The sequence below is a fragment of the Neovison vison genome, chromosome 11, assembly GCF_020171115.1.
Source record: "Neovison vison isolate M4711 chromosome 11, ASM_NN_V1, whole genome shotgun sequence".
Classification (NCBI taxonomy): domain Eukaryota; kingdom Metazoa; phylum Chordata; class Mammalia; order Carnivora; family Mustelidae; genus Neogale; species Neogale vison.
The window spans coordinates 62,466,388-62,488,504 of record NC_058101.1 but is presented as its reverse complement, the minus strand read 5'-3'; the positions used below and the strand labels follow the sequence as shown (position 1 = coordinate 62,488,504).

At 43.5% G+C, this 22,117-nt stretch overlaps 1 protein-coding gene across 1 annotated transcript in view; it reads left to right on the top strand.

The window, feature by feature from the left end:
• OTOP1 (otopetrin 1) overlaps positions 1 to 22,117 on the top strand; it is a 33,614-nt gene that overhangs the window by 5,110 nt on the left and 6,387 nt on the right. Inside the window, exons 2-5 of the mRNA XM_044225943.1 lie at positions 9,611 to 9,747; positions 13,413 to 13,471; positions 17,373 to 17,503; positions 20,660 to 21,588. Coding sequence (XP_044081878.1) covers positions 9,611 to 9,747; positions 13,413 to 13,471; positions 17,373 to 17,503; positions 20,660 to 21,588 — 1,256 coding nt within the window. The remainder of the gene's footprint in view (positions 1 to 9,610; positions 9,748 to 13,412; positions 13,472 to 17,372; positions 17,504 to 20,659; positions 21,589 to 22,117) is intronic.

Below are 22,117 nucleotides of genomic sequence, written 5' to 3'. Positions count from 1 at the left end.
TAAAATGCTTAGAAGCCTCTGGCACATAGTAATAGATGTGCCTTATTGTGAAATAAATGATTCAGCATGATGATAGGCAAGTGTAGGAGATGGGTGGAGGGCAGAAGAGTAGCCCGAGGGTGCAGGCTTGAGGATTCAGGCAGGGATCCCCAGAGGATGGTCTTCTGTTTTTGCTGGAGTCTGGAAAAAAAAAAAAAACCCTTATTGATTGTTTAAAAATGCAAAAAGAATACACAAAATACAGGAACTACACACTCCCAAGACGCAGTCTGGGATTACCATGAGGGACTCTTGCCTAAAAGCATACTTTTTCTTACATATTTTTTTTTTTGGATGAGATTTTTTATTTGTCTGATAGAAAATATAAAACACAACGCCAGAATTCCAGCATCAGTAAGATGATGGTCCTGCTCAAAAATCTAATGCTGGTTTGACATTCATGGAAAGGAAGTCACACTGCATGTGGGGAGTACTTTTCCCCCCTTGGAGCATCATACAGGCACCTGCAGAAGGGAAGGCCCTAGGAGGAATGCAAGGGTATTGAGGACGCTAGAGGACAGAGGAGGTAGCAGGGTAGAAAATGATGCAGCTTCACTCCAGTTAGCTCAAGGCTATCCTCTGGTTTCCAGAAAACAGAGTCACTTCTTTAGGGAAGCCTTTCCTGATCCCTTCAGACCAGGTGTGGCTCCCAGGCTGTATGGTCTCCGAGCGTCCTACGTTTTTTTCTTAACCTTAATCAAGCAGGATATTTTGTTGTTCACTTTGTCAGTAACCAGACTGTGGGCTCTCACAGGCAGAGCTCTTGTCTGAATGTGGCCCCCCACCAATATATCCTGAGTCCTTGGCACAGTGTCTGACACAAAACAAGTGGCATCTGGTATTTACTGAATCATCAAGGAAATGGATGGATGGAAGGATGGATGGATGGATGTAAGGAAGGATGGATGGACGGATGGACAGATGGATGAGTGAATAATGACAGACTCTCCAGAAGAGAATGGCAGTTCTAGGAGGCCGATTGCAGTTCAGTGTAAGGAAGAACATTCTAATATAAGCTCCAGCTGGTGATGGAAGGGTGTGCTTTGAGAGATAGTGAGCCTTCCAGCCCTGGGCATGTCCAGATGGAGACCCATTGGTTGCTAATCATGATGCACTGGGAAGCATTCTTGTGTGACGTGGGGGATTATAGATTGACTCTGTGGGACCTTCTTCCCCTAAGAGCCTGCAGTTCAAGATTTCAGACTCCTAGCGGGGATTTGGGTGCTTAAGAGAGGAGGGGTCTCCCTCTGCCAACACTAGATCTAATAGGATTAGTCGCAAGTGATGTGGTTGGGAAACTTTCTACTTGGTTCTAATTCGTTAAATTTTTCTTTGTGGTTGCATGTGATGACAATGATGATAGCATCTGTTTATAGGATTTCCTACATGTGAGGCACTCTTCTGGGGCTTTTCATAAAGTGACTCATTTAACCTCCTCTACAGCCCTACGAGGGTGGCAAGCAGCTTACTTGATTGTTGTTGATACTCCACTGATATCTAAAGTCATATATTATTTTTTTGAGGTGTGCAAAGGGATATTATAAAACCAAGTTTATGGGTTATAATGTGATTTAATTCTTCTGTGCCTTATGTTCCATCCTACCAGATCTTTCATTTTATCTCTTTAAAGTAGCAGGTTGTCGGAGGGCGCCTGGATGGCTCAGTCAGCTGAGTATTGGACTCCTGATTTCTGCTCAGGTCATGATCTCAGAGTTGTGGAATCGAGCCCCACATCAGTCTTCATGTTCAGCCAGGGAATCTACTTGACATTCTTTCCTTCCCTCTCTCCACCCCCTCCCCCCAATCACACTCACACGCACGTGCACTCTCTCTCAAATAAATAAATAAATCTTAAAAAATTTAAATTTAATTTTTAAATTAGTGAAATTAAGTTAAATTAATTAATTATATATAATTATTTTATATATAGCATTATATATTATATAATATATAATAGCATTATATATTATGTATGTTATATGTTTATAAATTAGTTAAACTTATTTTAATTTATATAATTAAATTATATTTAATTAAACAATTAATTTATATTTATATAAATATATTTATTTATATAATTGATATATAATTTAATTATAATTTTATTGTAATTAAATAATCTAATTAAATTTAATTAATTAAATTAAATCAAAATTAAATTTAAAAATTAAAGTAGCAGGTAGATATGCAAGGCAAAAACTGTTTTATTTGGCAGACAAAGGACTATTATATCTTCCTCATACATTATGTTTTCTTTTTCATGTGTGATGGTACTGGTGAAGGAATTCTTTATCCTATTTATTCCTTTTAACTTAAATTCCATATGGTCTGACATCAGACCTGTTTCTGCTTTCCCTTCAGTTGCAATATCTCTCTGTGCACACTTTGATTTTCTTCTATTGCCACTAAGTGAAGTGATTCATAAAAAGAGATACAGTTAGGTTTTGTTTTTATGTTCAATATTCTCATCTTTGTTGTCTAATTAATGGGAGATTTAGATCATTCTCACTTACTGTAAGGATTTGCATACTTGACCTTCTTTCCCATTTTTCTTTATGATGATTATAATTATTTCTTTTACATATTATTTCCTTCATTTTCCTTTTTTTCCACTGTAGTAGAATTTAATTTAATTTAGTTTAGTTTTATTGTGTTCTGTTAGTCACCTTACAGTACATAATTATTTTCTTATTAGCATATAATGTATTATTTGCCCTAGGGCTACAGGTCTGTGAATCATCAGGCTTACACATTTCATAGCACTCACCATAGCACATATCCTCCCCAGTGTCTATAACCAAACCACCTTATCCCTATCTCCCCCACCCTCTAGAAATACTGTTTGTTTCATGAGATTAAGAGTCTCTTATGGGGGACGCCTGGGTGGCGCAGTTGGTTGGACGACTGCTTTCGGCTCAGGGCGTGATCCTGGAGTCCCAGGATCGAGTCCCACATCAGGCTCCCAGCTCCATGGGGAGTCTGCTTCACTCTCTGACCTTCTCCTCGCTCATGCTCTTTCTCACTGTCTCTCTCTCAAATAAATAAATAAAATCTTAAAAAAAAAAAAAAAGAGTCTCTTATGGTTTGTGTCCCTCCCTCCCTCCATCTTGTTTCATTTTTTTCCCTCACTACCCCCCACGACCCCTGCCTCGCCTCTCAAATTCCTCATACCAGAGATCATATGATAATTGTCTTTCTTTGATTGACTTATTTTGCTTAGCATAATACCCTCTAGTTCCATTCATCATGTCTTTGCAAATGGCAAGATATCAGGTTTTTGATGGCTGCATAGTATTCCATTGTATATATATACCATGTCTTCTTTATCCAGTCATCTGTTGATGGACGTCTAGGTTCTTTCCATAGTTTGGCTATTATGGACATTGCTGCTATAAATATTCGGGTGCGCATGCCCCTTCGGATCACTACATTTTTATCTTTAGGATAAATACCCAGTACTGCGATTGCTGGGTTGTAGGGTAGTTCTATTTTCAACTTTTTGAAGAACATCCATACTGTTTTCCAGAGTAGCTGCACCAGCTTGCATTACCACCAACAGTGTAGGAGGGTTCCCCTTTCTTCCACATCCCTGTCAACATCTGTTATTTCCAAACTTGTTAATTTTAGCCATTCTGACTGGTGTCAGGTGGTATCTCACTGTGGTTTTGATTTGTACTTCCCTGATGATGAGTGATGTTGGCCACCTGGATGTCTTCTTTGCAGAAATGTCTACTCATGTTTTCTGCCCATTTCTTGATTGGATTCTTTGTTCTTTGGGTGTTGAGTTTAATATGTTCTTTATAGATTTTGGATACTAGCCCTTTATCTGATACGCCATTTGGAATATCTTCTCCCATTCTGTCAGTTGTCTTTTGGTGTTGTTGATGGTTTCCTTTGCTGTGCAAAAGCTTTTGACCGTGATGAAGTCCCAATAGTTCAATTTTGCTCTTCTTCCCTGGCCTTTGGCGATACTTCTAGAAAGAAGTTGCTGCAGCTGATGTTGAAGAGGTTGCTGCCTGTGTTCTCCTCAATGATTTTGATGAATTCCTATCTCACATTAAGGTCTTTCACCCATTTTGAGTCTATTTTGGTGTGTGGTGTCAGGAAATGGTCCAGTTTCATTCTTCTGCATGTGGCTGTCCAATTTTCCCATCACCATTTGTTGAAGAGATTGTCTTTTTTCCATTGGACATTCTTTCCTGCTTTGTCGAGTATCAGTTGACCATAGAGTTGAGGGTCCATTTCTGGAGTCTCTATTCTGTTCCATTGATCGATGTGTCTGTTTTTGTGCCAGTATCATAATGCCTTGATGATTACAGCTTTGTAATAGAGCTTGACATTTGGAATTGTGATGCCACCAACTCTGGCTTTCTTTATCAACATTCCTGTGACTATTTGGGGTCTTTTCAGGTTCCATATACATTTTAGGACTATTTGTTCTATTTCTTTGAAAAAATTGATGGTATTTTGATAGGGATTGCATTAAATGTCTAGATTGCTTTAGGTCGCATAGACATTTTCACAATATTCGTTCTTCCAATCCATGCACATGAAATGTTTTTCCATTTCTTTGTGTCCTCCTCAATTTCTTTCATGAGTACTTTATAGTTTTCTGAGTAAAGATTCTTTGCCTTTAGATTTATTCCTGGGTATCATTAGTTTTTGATGTAGTGCTCCATGATTCAATGTTTGCATGTAACAACCAATGCACCATGCAATCTGTGCCCTCCTTAATACTTATTGTTGGTCTCCACATTTGCTTTTTGGAGCACTTGAACATTTTACTGTGTCTTTCTATTAAATTAATGACTGTCTTTCCTTTCTTCCTTCTCACAGTCAGATGCATATAACTCCATTCTTATCCACCCCACAAAGGAAACACCAAACTTTTCCCTGAACAAGGCACATTGCTGCTGGCTCCAAGATCCCCCCACTTACTCTCTGCTCCACTGAGATGAGATCTGTGAAAAAATTTGCTTCTCTCTCTCTTTGTAATTTTTTTATTAAATATTTTTATTTATTATGTATTTGAGAGAGAGAGCTTGCATACCAGCAGTGGGGGCAGGTGGAGGGTGGGGGAAAAGTAGACTCCCAGGTGAGCAGGGAGCTCAACATGGGGCTCAATCCCAGACCCTTGAGATCATGACCTGAGCCCAAGGCAGATGCTTAATTGACTGAGCCACCCAGGTGCCCCTGCTTCTCTCTTTTGCCCCTCTTTACCTACTGCTTATCTCTTTATCACGAGACCTTTGAAATGTTTTCTATGCCTGCTTCTCACCAGTCAGTCTCAACTTTATTCTGTATCACAAAGTTTTTAGTAGAATATGTAAATTATGCCTTTCCAGTAGTCTTTTAAAAACATTTTATTTATTTATTTGAGAGAGAAAGAGAGGACAGTGGAGGAGTGGAGGGAGAGAGTGAGGGAGAAGAAGACATCCCACTAAGCACAGAGCCCAATGAGGGGCTCGATTCCAGGACCCTGAGATCATGCCCTAAAGTCAGACACTTAACCAACATAGCCACCCGGGTGCCCCTCCAGTGGGTTTATCTTCATCAATTTGAATTTAATTTCTCTTATCCTGTTTTTCTTTCCTATTAATTTATTTATGTATCTACTGGACTATTCACCCTCTGACCCATCCACCCAACCATCCTACCATTGTATGCCCTCTGTGCCTCCCTCCTTCCATTATACATCCATCCTCTCCAATCTTTTGCTAAGTTTATTTCTCACCATTGTTCCCTCTCCTTTTCATATTCCCAGTGATGAGGACTTTCCCTCAGTTCATTGGCTGTTTGGTTAAGTCCTTTGTCAGATGAGTCATGTAGATGACATTCCCCCCTCCTCTACTCTCTGTCTTCCCAGTAGAATGTGAAACTCACCAAGAGCAGACACTTTATTTTATTGCCCTTTTTATGTGTCCAGTGCCTGGGACAGTGGCTGGACCATAGTTAGTGCTCAATAAATAGTTGTTGAATGAATTACATCTAGCCTATCTTCAAATTGCTTTCTGTCTTCTGCCCTGTCAAGCAGGTGACATGTTGGCTGGAACGCAGTTGTTCCCCCCACCCTTTTTTAAGATTTTATTTATTTATTTGACAGAGAGATAGAGAGAAAGAGTACAAGTAGGCAGAGCAGCAGGCAGAGAGAGAGGGAGAAGTAAGCTCTCTGCTGAGCTGGGAGCCCGATGTGGGGCTTGATCCCAGGACCCTGGGGTCATGACCTGAGCTGAAGGCAGCCACTTAACTGACCGAGCCATCCAGGCACCCCTGCAGTCCTTTCCTTGAAGTGAACTTTAGCTGCCCTTCCACTGGCTTCTGGTTTCCCATGTTGCTGTTAAGAAGTTTGGTGCCAGCTTGCACCTCTACATTTTTGTGCACACCCCAGTTTTATGCAATATTACCCATGTGTACTTTGGTTTCTCCAGCAATCTTGTTTGTTTACCTCTGAGACCCTGGCAAAAGGCCACATGCATAGTAGGAGTCCCCAGAATATTTATTGTATACATAAATGGATGGATAAAGGAAGGAAGGACTTCAAGACTATGAGAAGTTATACGATGTATTTATCACACCTCTTGAAATGTCAGTGACTGGGACGTTCTAGACCAGTGGTTCTCAAGGCGGGGTCCCAGATCAACAGTGTCAGCCCCACCTGGGAACTTGTTAGAGATACAAATTTTGGGGCTCCACCCAAACCTATGGAATCAGAAACTCTGGGTGTGGAGCCCCACCATCTGTGTTTCAACAAGCCCTCCAGGTGATTCGGATGCATGTTCAAGTTTGAGAACCAGTCTCATCTTCTAGATGGGGAAACTGAGGCTAGGAGCAGGGAAGTGACTTGCCTGAACTCACACATGCCATCGGTGGTACAGCCTGGACCTGTGCCCAGGTCCCCAGAGCTACAGCCACGCTGCCTTACCTCATCTTGCTATCTCCTTTGTAACCAAAACGAACTGTGCATTTGCCAACCATTTCAAAGCCCTGGGACTGAATCTCCACTCTTACTAAGTCTTTGATTTCACTGGGGGCTTTCCAAGATGAAAAAAAAAATGTGACTTAGAGTTGTTTCTATAAGGCTTTGAGCAATGGAAAGGAGCCAGGCGATTGCATTACTTTTCACCAGGGGCTTCTCAGACTGGAGCTGTAATGTTATAGCTCAGTGTTATCAGTCTGTCCTCTCTCTCTCACCGCAATGCATGTCACACACGATCCAGTTTCCTCCCATTCGTGGGACAGAACGTATGAATGGCGGTCAGTGTTGGCCCAGAAGAAGGATTAGGAAATTTGACATTGATCAAGGCTCCAGGATCACTGTGCTTTTCTTGCTGATGTTTTTGTTTGTTACACGTTTCTTTTTAACATATTTTATATACTCCTTTCCAGTCTTTTTTTCTCATAGGAATCTTTTTTGTTTGTTTTTATTGTTTGTCTGAAACCATGCTGGATGTACTGTCAAAGGATGCTTCCTTTGTTCACCCTACCTAGTGTGGGTCCTTTCCACACCACTGTTAGGGATTCCTACTTCCTATCAGTTTTAAAAAGATTCTTTCTATTTCAGAAATTTTTAGATTTACTGAAGAGTTGCAAGTTGCAAAGATAGTACAGAGAGGTCCTGGATACCCGTGTCGCCCCTCCCCTTTATTCTCTTGAGAGCAGGATTTTCAGATTGGAGAACTGAGGTTTTTTTTTTTTTTAAGATTTTATTTATTTATTTGACAGAGATCACGAGTATGCAGAGAGACAGGCAGAGAGAGAAGGGGAAGCAGGCTCCCCGCTGAACAGAGAGCCCAATGCAGGGCTTGATCCCAGGACCCTAGGATCATGACCTGAGCTGAAGGCAGAGGCTTTAACCCACTAAGCCACCCAGGTGCCCCGAGAACTGAGATTTTTGAGCATAGCAGTGATACTTTTAGATTAATCCTTTTTTGGGAGAAGCTTCTAGAGGCCTTCTGTTTATTTGGGCAAACTTTATTGAATGTATATCATTTGTCAGACCCCGGGATACACACTGGGTGGGAACAATGATGAACAGGACACAAAACCGTGTTATTAATTAATTGTGTATATTAATTAATTGTGTATATCTAATTAATTGTGCATATATATACATATATACATAACATAAAGTTTACTGACTTGTTTACTGACTTAATTGAAAGTGTACTGTTCAGTAGCATTAAGTACAATGATATTATGACAGTTTACATCCGGAAGTCTTCCATCCTGCAGAACTTAAACTCTGTACCCACAACTGACTATTCTCCTCTGTCCCAGCCCCTGGTACCCAGCACTCTCCTTTCTGTCTCTATGAATTTTTTTTCTCTCTCTATGAATTTAACTATTCTGAGGAACCTCAGGTAAGTGGAATCATATGGTATTTGTCTTTTTGTGACTGGCTTATGTCACCTGGTATAATGTCCTCCAGCTTCCCCTGTGTTGGAGCCTGTGTCAGAATGGTGTCCCTTCCTGAGGCTGAATCATTTTCCATTGTCTGGATGGACCTCATTTTGTTTATCCCTTCATCTGTCAATGGACACTTGGTTGGCTTCCACCTCTTGGCTGTTGTAAATGATGCTGCCACAAACATGGATGTACAAATAGCCTTTTGTGTCCCTGGTTTTGATCTTCTTGGGGATATACCCAAATGTGGGATTTCTGGACCAGGTGGAAATACTCTTTTAATTCTTTGAGAAACAGACGTTCTGTTTTCCAGTGACTGCACCATTTTACCTTCCCATCAGCAGGGTACACAGGTTCCCATTTCTTCACATCCTTGCTAACATTTGTTATTTTTTTCTTCTTTCCTTTTTTTCCTCTATCCTATTTTTGTTTTTTATTTGCTTGTTTTTTGGGGGGGGGTTTGCTAGCAGCCATCCTAATAGCTGTGAGGTGCTATCTCATTGTGTTTTCGATTTGCATTTCCTTGATGATTAATTATGTTGGGCATCGTTTCATGCATTAATTAGCCATTTATAAGTCTTTCTTGGAGAGATAATCTATTCAAGTCTTTTGCTCATTTTTAATTGGCATTTTTATTGGTTGTTGTTGAATTATAGCTATTTATGGATTCTGGATACTAACCCCTCATCAGATACACGGTTCACAAATATTTTCTTCCCTTCTGAGGGCTGCTAGTGTCCTCCAATAGCCAAAGACTTTTTCATTCTGATGTAGTCCAATGTATCCATCTTAATTTTGGCTGCTTGTTCTTTTGGTGTCCTATCCAATAAATCACTGCCCAGTCCAACACTGTAAGCATTTTCCTCTATGTTTTCTTCTAAGAGTTTTATAATGTTAGGTTTTACATTCAAAGTGTTAATTTTTTTGGAGTTAATTTTTGTACGTAGTGGAAGGTGAGGTAAACTTCATTCTTCTGCGACTGGATATCTGTGCTCCCAGCGCCATTTGTGGAACTGACTGCCTTTTCCTCCCTGAATGGTCTTGGCAGCCCCGTCAAAGTCATTTGACTGTATCAGTGAGGGTTTAATGTGGTTTGTCTGGAAATAACTTCCGTGAATATCAGCACTTACAGGTGTGTGTTTCTATGCTCTCCCCCCACTCAATTTAGGTAGTATCACACTGTTTGCGGCCATTACCATCATCCTGGGATGCCTTAAAGTTGGGTACTTCATTGGATTTTCTGAATGTCTATCGGCCACTGAAGGAGTCTTCCCCGTCACACATGCAGCACATACTCTGTTGCAGGTAACCTGACAATGTTTATTTATGTTGCCTTGGCTCCCATTACCTGCATCCCAGGGTGTGTATGAAAGGGATGCACTGGTGGGGGGGGCAGAGTAAGGTAAGTTTGACTCCTTCCCTGAGGCTCAGTCCTTCAGCTGCCTCCTCTGAAAAATGGGTCTCTGTGTTTCCTTGGCCATCTTTGTGGGAATCCTATGAGGTAGAAATTGTTAACGGAGAGTTAGGAAATCTTGCCAAGCTTGAGTCTACCAGCAAAAGCATAGGGGAAGGGGTGGAGTTTGAACATAGTTCATTAAGCTTTATGGAGCTGTAACTCACACATCATACGATTTAGCCCTTTAAGTTGTGCAAATCAGTGGTTTGGTATATTCATGGGGTTGTGCAACTGTCACCTCAATCCATCTTAGAACATTCTTGTCACCTCCGAAAGACACCCCGTGCAATTACAGTCTCTCCTTTGGGTCACTGAAAGATTATATTTAGAGATAGGGTCTTTTTGGAGATAATTCAGGTTAAATGAGGTCATAGGGGTGGCCTTATTCCAATAGAGTTGGTGTCTTTATAAGAACGGGGGGATTAGGACACAGACTCACAGAGAAGGAAGAACATGTGAGGAGGCTGGGGGGAGACGGCCATCCACAAGTCAGGGTTGGGGGCAGGTCCCAGGAGAGACCAGCCTTGCCCACACCTTGATCTTGGACTTCTGACCTCTCAGACTGTAAGCAAACATATTTTTGTTGTTTTAAGCCACCCAATCTATGGCTTATTGTCTTGGAATCACCGACAATTTGTTTGTTGCTTATTTATTTCAGGGAAGTCAAATCCATGGTGACAAAGACATATAGTGATTCCAGTGACAATGTGGAGAACCTTAGCGAGACCAGAAAGAACCAGCTTCCCTTCCTCCCTCCCATCTCTCCTTCTTGCCTTCCCGCCTTCACTCCAAACCCAGCAAATACTGTTCCCAGGACTAAGAGTGCAAGGGTGAAGGGCAGTGTCAGTCAGATGGGGAGGAGTTCATAAACACAGACAGTGACAACACGGAGGCTCGATGCTTTGACCAAAGTCACCCAGTGATGAAGGAGTACCAGGGAGGACTCTCGCCAGCTTTGGCGTGAGGGATGGTTTTTGCCAGGAAGAGCCCCAGAGTTGTCAAGGAAAGAGGGGTGTGGTGTGTTAGAGATGTTAAAGGAGGACATTGGGGGATGCATGGTCTCCCCACATGGCAGGGAGAAGATGTCTGGGTCTGAGGGGGGAGGTGGGCTGGGGCAATGGGCACCGACAGAGCCATGGTTTGGTGTAGGGCTTATGAGCATGGACTCTGCTCAGAAGACCCGGCTCTGGCTCGCACCAGCAATGTGAGCTCTGGCAAATTACTTAACCTCTCTGGGCATCACGGGTCTCATCTGTAAAGGGCTTACTTCTCGGGGTTGTTGTGAGGATTAAAGGCGCTACCGTGTATAAAGCACTTTACCAAGGCTGACAGCCACTCAGGAGTTTGAACTTTATCTTGAGGGCAAGGGGGAGACACTGAAGGCTTTAAGGAGAGTCATGATCTGGACAGATGTGACTTTTCAAAATATCACTCTGCTACTCTGTGGGTGGTAGATCTCTATCTTTCTAATTTAAGGCATTTTATCAGCCAACTAATCAAGCATTCTGTACCTAGTTGTCACTTACTACATGCCTTTGCTACACTAGATGACTGAGGAATGAAAGACATTCTTTTAAAACAATATGGTATTTATTTTAAAATTATGCTAATATATATATTATATTATATGTGTGTATATATAATATATATCATAAAATTTGCTGTCTTAGCTGCAGTTCAGTAGTATTAAGTGTATCCACACTCCTGTGGATAACAGAACTCTTTCATCTTGCAAAATTAAAACTCCATCCCCGTTAAACATTAACTGCTGATTCCCTCCTCCTCCAGCCCCTGGCCTCACTATTCTATTTCCTATGTCTACGAATACAAATTCGACTACTCTAGGTACCCCAGATAAGGAGAATCATACAGTGTTTGTACTTTTGTGACCAACTTTGTTTCACCGACCTAATTGTCTTCAAGGTTTATCCATATTGTAGCAGGTGTCAGGATTTCCTTCCTGTTTAAGGCTGATCAATATTCCATTGTATGGATGGACCACATTCTGTTTACTCCTCCACCGATGGACACCTGGGTTGCTTTTACCTGTTGGCTATTGTGATTGATGCTACCATAAACAAGGGTGTACAAATACCTTTTTGAGACCCTGCTTTCAATTCCTTTGCATATATGCCCAGAAATGGGATGGCTGGAGTCCATGGTAATTAAAAGGTATTTATTTTAAAAATAAAATTTAACGGAAAAAATTGGAAAAGAGAACAACAATGTATCTATAAGCCCATTAACTGAAACATTTGTTGTTGTTTTTGTGTTCTGTTCCTTCTTTATACTCCAGTGTATGTTCTTGTGGAAGTTTTAAGGAGAAGGGGCAGAATTTTCGCTTCTGAAGTTTCACCTAAAAAATTGTAAACTTTTTTTTGGGGTGCTATGAAGTCCTTATGAATGCATCAGTGAAGTGGCTGTCTAATTTGGAAATTATTGATAATTTCTAATTTGGAAATTATTGATAAATCCTTTACCAAACTGCTTCCCTATTGTTGGGTTGAAAGTCGTCTCCACCAGGAGCCACTGCTGTCAGACTTTTAAGTTGCTGGATGTTTCAGGAGCTGTGCCCTGAAAGTGTTTTCAGAGCAGGCCAGTAAGTCTTAGGTAAAACAATGTGGAAGAGAGATGATGTGTTCATGAATTTTTTTCTTTTGTGCTATCTGATTTTCCTTTGGTAGCACTTAATTACACAATGAAGATTAAGTGAGACAAATTAATAAAGTGCCCCAAAGTGTATGGTATGTGGTGGGTGCTCAGTGTGTGCTTGCTTGTGTGTGTGAAATAAAGCCCCAAATATTTTAGGAGTGCAAACAAAGCAGATAGGCAGGAGGATTTCAGCTAACAGGGAGTAAGTTGCCGGTGGAGAGCATTCACTGAAAACGCGGGTACTCCAAGGGCTGTTCTAAGTACTTAGCCTGGGTAATCTGATGATGGATCATAATACCCTCCAAGGTAAGTAATGTTACCACCCCTGTTTCATGGAAGGGAAAAGACCTGGAGAAAGGTACACTGACTTAGCCCAGGGATCTGTACACAGGTTCCACACTAGCCTCCCCCATGGGTCCCTGCCCTGTGCTGGGTGGTGCATGGCACACAGGGAAATGAAGGACCAGCCTGAATCAATCTTCTCTTCATTTAAGCACTTAAAATATGGTGTCAGGCCACTGGCATAGGAACTGTTTGGTGGATAGTTCTTGAAGGAAGCCTAACACAGGTGAGAGACCCGGGCTACCACTCCCCAAGCCCCATCCCCGCCAATAGCTTCAACCTGACCTGGAAGCTCTTCCTCCCAAACCTGGAAGCCTCACTCAGTTCTCACCCTGGGCTCCAGGAGGAGTGTGGTCCCCACCAAGGAATGGCACTGATACCTGAGACGAATCTGTGATGGGAGGTCACTGAGGTCCTCAACATCTTCCCATTCTGTTCTGCAAGTTTCATAGCTTCTCAGCATGCAAATACAATGATGGTTTTCACCGAAGCATCTTTCTTTTTTTTCTTTATTTCCTAGGTGTATTTTCTTTGGGGACACGCAAAGGATGTCATCCAGTCTTTCAAAACCCTGGAAAGGTAAACATCATGGGACTTGCTTTACTATTGAATTTGGTGTACATGTAGAACAAACAAAGTCATGGCAGCTCTGGATCTTGGATTGTAAATATGAGGCCAACTCTCCCCTCCATCCCAACAAGCAAAGCCCTCCCTTGTAGCAGAGGGAGGAGATCCTGCACCATCCGCCTTTTTCTGGGGACAGCCGGGAAGTAGGATGAAATAGGACGATGTGGGTTTCAATTCCCATGCTGCCATCTGAGACACTTTCCCTTATGATCCTCGGTTTTCCTCATCTGTAAAATGGAGATAAATAGTAGAGCCAAACTCTGAGGACTGAATGACGTAATGGGTCTAAAGTGTGTGCCTAATGCGTGACAAGTGCTCAGTGAGCATGGGATCAGTGACTATATTTGTCCCCTTTCTCTCAGCTATTGTGAAGATCGAGGGAAAGAACTGATAGGATAACAGGGCGAATTAACAAGATGGGAAGTATTGTTCTCATGCAAGAAAGCCCTGGGTGCACACATACCAGTGAATCAAAGGATCAGCATTTGCTGATCTCTCCTATCAGTGAAGAACAGACAATCCCCCAGTAGCACTGGAAATGATAACAGATATTTAAAAGACTGATTTATGGATGACCACTGGATAGAACTATTTTGATAAACTTTTGATACAGAAATAACTTGCACCAATCTCCTTATGTGGGAAGGATCAGCCTCAGCAAGCAGTTAAGCATGAACCACGTGGCTAGTGTGCGCAGAGCTGGCTGCCAGGCAGGGGTGATGCGCCAGCATTATCCCAGGAACAAAGGGGCAAGTCCTGGGAGCTGTGCCCTGGCAGCCTGTGCTAGACCCAGACAGCCCCCAGTCGCCACTGGGAGTGATTTCCATGTGTTGCTGTGACCGCAGTGGCCCCTGGCTTTGCTGGTGAGGTCTCTCTCTTTGCTTTTGTCACTTGCGTAATAACAGCCTTAGGACATTGGGTCTGTTTCCCCGCAGGCAGAAAATGGGTTTGCTTTCTACATCCTTGCTGCCCAGTACAGCCGCCACCAGACACAGGTGGCTACAGAGCCCTTGAGCTGGGGTTACTTCCAATGGAGATGTGCAGGAAGTACACAAATACCAGGTTTCGGAGACTAGGATGACAAACAGAACATAAAATATCTCACAAATAATTTTTTTTGTTTGTATTGATTATATGTTGACATCATAGTGTATTTGAGAGATTGGGTTTCAGAGAAAATTATTCCAACCCACGTTCACCTGTTCCTTGTCTTTCCACGTTTCAAAAATGTGGGATAAGAAAATCTAAAATCACATGTGTGGCTCCCATCTGTGTCTTGCACCGTCAGTGTTTGGATAACACTGCCCTAGGCCACACACACAGACATTTGCCACCTGGATCTGTCATCTGAGGGAACTCTGAGGGATGGGACACAACGCTGCATGGGCCCTGCTTCCTGAGTGACTGGACACAAGCCTCTCCCTGTCTTGGGGCCCCTTTGCTAACCTTGACAGAGAGAAGCTTGAACAAGATAGGCATAGAGCTTGATTTAATCTGTTCCATTTGTAGGGTGAAGTGTTAAAATATTTTTGGGTTACTCACCACCTTCAGGCTTTTGATTCAGAACTTCCCTAGAAAAATTGGAAGATTTGGCAATCCCCAAAGTGCGTACAACAAAGGGCTAGAGCTGAGTAGGGGTTGTTCTCTCAGTTTGCTTCAAACCCCCCACTCCCTAATGTGCCCCAGACCTGCTTTCTTCTTTCATATTTCCTGCCGGGCCCTGAAGGCTTCAGAACTTACCACTCCTTGACTTGTTTTTTTTTTTTTTTCTCTTTCTGGTCTTTTGAGCTAATATTCCACTGTCCTATGCTTTTAGTATGTCCTGGGACTTTTCTCCTGATCTAAGGATTCTCCTTAACTTGCTTGAGTCCTTTTCTCTTCCCCAGGGTGAGGTTTGGAGGAACAGGAGTTCTGCAAGCAGAGCTGAGAACATAAACTGAGATTAGAAGTGGCTCATGGAAGACTTGTCCTTGTTGTGGTCTGGGGCTATCAGCCCCAAGTATGAGAAAGGGGGCCTGGCACGAGGAAGTCCTTTAGGTTATAGGACAATTTCCAAGTCAGACCAGCAGGGGGCTGCCAGCCCGCAGGGAGCTCACCTGGCGTGCCAGGCTCTGGTTGCAGGTGGCGTGGACATTATCTCATCAGCTTCCGTGGGCCTGGGATTGGACAGTGCCATTTGGCTCAGGAAAGAAGAGAAGAAAAGGGAGATGTGTGCATTATAAGTAAAAGAAAAGGCAACCAGCCTGAGGCAAACAGCATTGTCTACGTTTGTCCAAGGATCTACCTTGTGCCTCCCAGATGCCCTGGGGCAGGCTGGCCACAGTCTATAGAGCTGGGCAAGCAGAGGGTGAGCAGATGAGCAAACACCTGTTTCCTTCTCTACATGTGCCTGGGCACTCTGCAGCTGCCCAAGGAAGCCAGGGTTCAGACAAGGGAAGTTTGGCTTGCAGTGACTTGTGGGAGCCCCAGGGGGGTCAACTGGGGTTAAAACTCAGAGGAGAGGAAAGGTCAGGATTGAGGACCCAGTTGTAGCAGTTTTCCTCTGGGCAGATCATGGACAAGCGTGCTCTTCATTACATGGGTTGGGGCATGCTTCCTCTGATGTTGTGCTCTCCACCCAAGGAACCATCAGCTCTGCATGCTTCAAGGATGCTGCTCCCAAATCAGGATTCATTGCTTCTGCTACCTGCAAGGCCCATTGTTAAGTTTCTGGAAACTACCAATGTGCATACATCTTAAACCGCAGGCATGGGGGACTGGAAGTTTTGAGACAGGCTCTGATCCCTTTGGAACACTATTCCCCACAGACCTCTCTTCTGTGCCAGAGTCTAACGTCCTCCTTTCTTTTCATCTTCTTCTTCCCAGGAGCTACGGGTCATTGAGGCAAGGGCAGGCCCTGGGATCAGACTAGGACAGCTCTGCTGCTCACTACTTCTTCAAACCCCAAGGAAGCTACCATCTTTATTTGTGACCTCAACCTAATTCCTGAGCCTGTCTGAGACTCCAGCAGCTCAGCATTTTACCACAGAACAGACTCTATGCTTTTGCTCTGTCATTCTCATTGGGTTAGCATTTCATCCTATGCTGCTTACTTCATGGTCACAATATAGCTGCCAGAACACCAGCCTTCATGTCTATATTCAAGGCTGGAAATAAAAAGGAGGACAGTGAGTAGGCTTTTCTTATTTTAATTTCTTTCATCATGAAGGCAGAAACTTTCGGTAGTGCCCAGTAGTCATGACCTCACACCCCACTGGCTAGGGTGGCCATACCTAGCTTCAAGGGAGACCAGAGAGCAAGTCTCTGACTTGCTTCAGTTTCTCTAAAGGTAAGTGGCAAGACAGAGGGACTGGAAGATGATCACTGGGTTGGCCAGCCAACAGTAAGGGCACGCCCAACTCTCTAGATTTCCAGTGTAGCCCTTCCTCTTTCCCTCATGGTTCTCTCTTCTTCCCTTCTGGAAGAAAGGGTTTGGGGTATGGTGGGGATGGTGCATGCTTTCAGTAATTTTCCATCCCTCGACCTCTTCTTCCAAAACCCAGTTTCTTTTTGTCCCATTGACAGTGAGTTGAGAAGTGGCAGGTTCAAGACTATGACAGAATGCCAGGACTGTGGCTTTGGAAGCTCCCACGGAACTGCCTCTCCCCAGACAGGGACCCACCCAGAGTCTGAGTTGCCTGGTGAAACCAGAATCATGGCTAAGAAGGAAACATGCATGTGCATGCATGTGGGCGTGTGTGTGTGTGTGTGTGTGTGTGTGTGTGAGTGTGCACACGTGCCATGTCTCCATCTCACCCCATGGGGCTTGGAGCCTCCCAGGGCTGTTCAGTAACTGAGTCCTTGTATTCTTCAGGTTTGGGGTGATCCACTCGGTGTTCACCAATCTGCTTCTGTGGACCAATGGTGTCCTGAATGAATCAAAGCACCAACTTAATGAGCACAAGGAACGGCTCATCACTCTGGGCTTTGGGAACATCACCATAGGTGAGTGCTAAAAGTTGCCCCTCCCCCACGCTGGGACCTCTTGGAACCCCACAGAGACAGAATGCTCAGAGATGGAGGGGAATCGGGTCCACCCAACTCAACGCTGGCCAGACAATCATCTGTTGTTGAAGATCTTTCAAAACCTCCGGAGTCCCTCATCCTGGTTCCATAAGTAGGACATGCTGAGTGTAATTAATGGTTTCTTCGGTGACTCAGGGACTTGTCAGACCCAAGGGTGATCATTTAGGGTACCATTTCTCACGGTACAGTTTGGAATGGAAGTGAATGTCTTTGTTTACAACTACGGAAAATTGGCAGTCATTGTGTTTTTAATTAAGCCTCTATTACCAGTTCATTTGACTAAAAGTATAGCTTTTTAAAAATACCCAGAGACGTCTACGGGTTGCTGTTAATTGGTTTCAGTTTGTTTGAAGTTGTTATTGAACTCAACCAGGCTTGTACTTTTGACCCATCTTTATTCCCTCTTGCTTCTCTTTGAGAGTCTGTGGTGCCAATCAAACTCCTTCCCAAGTTCTTTAGCATTTATGACCTGTCGCTTCTCTCTTAGAGCTATGGGATCGGGCTGACAGGAATGTGGGGAGAGGAAATATACAGGAACCACATATCCCAGATTTGGGTTTTGTTCTCATTGCATACTGGCTGTGTGACTTTTGGAAGCCATTCAACCTCTCTGGGCCTCGCTTTTCTCATTCATTAAGTGAAGGAGCCCACAACAGACACTTTCAGGGAGTCCCTTTCAGCTTTGATGTATTACACATTGACACTCCCTGTATGACCCCAGGGCCATCACCAAAGGCAACTTTATTTATTTTTAAAATTTATTTATGTATTTGAGAGAGAGAGAGAAAGAGAGAGAGAAAGGAAGAGAAAGGGAGAGAGAGAGGATCTCAAACAGACTCACCACCCAGCTTGGAGCCAGATGCTAGGCTTGAACTCATGACCTTGAGATCATGACCTGAGCTGAAACCAAGAGTCGGATGCCTAACTGACCGAGCCATGCATGTTTCTTGAGGGCAACCTTAAAACTGTTTCCTTACCAGTTGGGTGGGGATGGTGAAATCAAGAGTACACCCTATTCCTTTACCCCCTTGCTCCACGCTGGCTGCCAACTCTTGGAGAAGTTCTTCTCTTTTCCTTGTCAGTGCCCGTAACAGTAATAGCAGTGAAAACAATGACAAAGACAAACTTTTATTAAGTGTCTGCTGAGTGTCTGGCATGCTGCTCTAGTACTTCTATGTGGCACACTTAATTTTGGACCCCAAACACTGTGGAGTAGTCAGTTTTGACCTTATCATATGAATGAAGCCATCAAGACACACGGAAGTTAGGTAACTAGCCCAGGTTCACAGAACCAGGATTGATCTGGCTCCAGGAACCCTTGTGGGAGTGCAGACATGGATACATTTAAAAAGGAAGGACTCCATCAGCTCTAACATTCTGGTCATCTGAGTCTTTCTCCTCAATTTCTTCCCCTGACTTTTGTGGAGTAGTGTACTGGGTTCACGTGGTGGGAAACTCCTTAGGAATTCAAAATTGTGGTGTTCTGCAAAGGTGAGGTGATTTCTGCTACCACAGAGCTTTCCAACTGATTTTATTCCTGGCATATGCAAATTATAAGCTAAAACAATGACAAAGTGTAAAGGAAAAAAATCTACAATAGCACCTGCCCAGAAATGTAGTTCCATGCTGCTAATATTGGTTTATTTTTGTAGTGTCCTATTTATTTATTTATAATTAAGGTCATGCTATAGCTATTCAATCTTTTTTTTTTTTTGACGGAAGCCTGTAATAAGAAATAGAACTTACATTGCAACCCAAATGCACACAGACCTGTGTGTGCACAGATATGTCATGAAATAGTAACCTTACCGTATCAGAGATGCTCACATTTCCATTGTCACTGTTGTCATTCCATCCCATTCTGTTCTATTCTGTGACAAAATATATTAACAGCTACCCACTAAATTGATTTCACAACTGAGTACTGAGCTGTGATATGCATTTAGAAGATACTGTATACAGAATTTATTCTTACTTGTTTCCATTGTCATGTAACATGATTATTTTCCTGTATCATTACAACACAACTTAATTATAATTTTTAAAAAGATTTTATTTATTTATTTGACAGGCTGAGATCACAAGTAGGCAGAGAGGCAGACAGAGAGAGAGAGAGGAAGAGAAGCAGGCTCCCCACCGAGCAGAGAGCCTAATGTGCGGCTTGATCCCAGGACCCTGAGATCATGACCTGAGCCGAAGGCAGAGGCTTTAACCCACTGAGCCACCCAGGTGCCCCTAATTATAATTTTTAATGGCTACCTACCATTCCATTGTATGGATGTACCAAAATTCACTTAACAGTTTCTAAATTGTCGGACACTGATGTGTTTCTCTCTTTCTCTCTCTCAAGTGCATGCACACATGCAAACACACATGAACACACAAAATTTTACCTAATGCTTTAATTACATTTTTGACTTGTCCCTTAAAACAGATTAGACTTATAGATCAGAGACAATAGCTGTATCATCTTTAAGGCTTTTCTTACATCTTATTATTATTTATTTGTTAGGAAATTGTTCTTTTTTAAAATTTAAATTCAATTAGCCAATCTATAGTACATCATTAGTTTTAGATATAGCATTCGATGATTTGTCAGTTGCGTATAACACCCAATGCTCATCAGACCATTCCCCACCCCCACCCCCGGAGATAACCATTGTTAACCTTTTCGCTTATATCCTTACAGATTTTTTTCTATGTCTGTCTATCTATCTATCTATCTATCTATCTATCATCTATATACCTATAGTTTATAAAAATGGAATTATACTCTATCCTCTTTAGCAAGCTTCTTTTGCTCAGCAACATCTTGCAAACATCTTTATATGTTAAGGAAGTTTCCATGATACCATTCACAGGGGCTGGTGTATGGATAAACTATGATTCATGCAGGCAGTACTCATGGCTGTCAACTTAGCCATAATATTAAACATGACAATAAGCCACCAAACAAAGCTTGAATTCAATGGGAAAACCCATGTGTGAAACCTCTGTGGAAATACTTCTCTGTATTTTTCCACTTGCCCATTGACCATGCTAACCACCCTCCAATGCATGTCCTCTGACCCCCAGTCTTGGATGACCACACGCCTCCATGTAACTGCTCACCCCCGACGTTCTGCTCTGCCATCTCCCAGGGGATCTACTACCTCTACCCCTTCAACATAGAGTATCAAATCCTGGCTTCCACGATGCTCTACGTCCTGTGGAAGAATGTTGGACGCAAAGTGGATAGTCAGCAGCATCAGAACGTGGAGTTCAAGTTTCCTGGGGTCATGGCAGGCTCAGTCCTGGGCCTGACCGTGCTGGCCGCCACGATTGGGGTTGTGGTGGTGTATCTGGTTCAGATCGGGCACTCCAAAACCAAGAGCGAGTCGGCACTCATCATGTTCTACCTGTACGCTATTGCCTTGCTGATGCTCATGGGGGCTGCGGGGCTGCTTGGAATTCGGATCTATAGGATCGATGAGAAGTCGCTGGACGAGTCCCGAAACCCCGCCCGCAAACTGGACGCGGACCTCTTGGTGAGCACTGCCTCCGGCTCCTGGCTCATCTCCTGGGGCTCCATCTTGGCCATCTTCTGTGCTGAAGCCCGCCCCCTGTACACCTGGTTCAACCTGCCCTACTCCATCCTGGTGATTGCCGAGAAATATATCCAGAACCTCTTCATCATCGAGTCCATTCACCGGGAGCCAGAGAAGCTCTCTGAGGACATCAGGACCCTGCGGGTAGTTACAGTCTGCAACGATGATACCATATCCCTCGCCTCGTCCCGCCTCAAGAGTGAAGCCCTGGCCATGGACGTGGCTTCCCTGGGCAGGGAGATGCCCCACACAGCCAACGGAAATACGCACCCGAGAGACGGCCTTGGCAGAGAGGCAGAGGAGAGGAGCCAGGAAGGGACCCTGGGCCCAGCCGGCCAGCCCCGTTTCTTGCAAGGCGATGCCAAGAGAAGAGTGTTGAGGAACATTGCAGCCTTTTTGTTCCTCTGCAATATCTCGGTAATCTGCATTGAGTTCTTTATCTTAAAAATAATTAAACTTTTCCCCTTGCTTTTCTTGAATGGAGGCAGCTTATTAGCAAAATGATTCAAGGGTCAGGTTAAAGAATGACTGGGACTGGGGCTAAAGACAGCAGCTGAGACGGCTCAAGGTCTGTCGGTTACACCCTCCCGGGTGTGATCTGAAACAGAACCCCCCATGCAGAGGGCAAGGAGAGGTGGCAGAGAGAGCAGGCCACTCCAGCTTTGTAGGTGATGGTTTTCATAAGCCAAGGGAACTTTTATACAAGGCCTGTCTGGGGCAGTAGCAAGACAAGCGGATCTCTGCCCCTGCCTGCCAAATTGTAAAAGCTTGTAGATATACAGCCAGAGAAACCTCAGCCAGGCTTGGTCCCGTATACTGTGCAGGTATTCTCAACACCACATCCTTATTTCAGGGCTGTGTCCTTGGAGCAGCTTCTGGGAGCAAAAAAAGGCCAGCAGAGCCCACATTCCAAGAAGAAGAGAGGGGCTGAGGAGCCTCTGAGTAC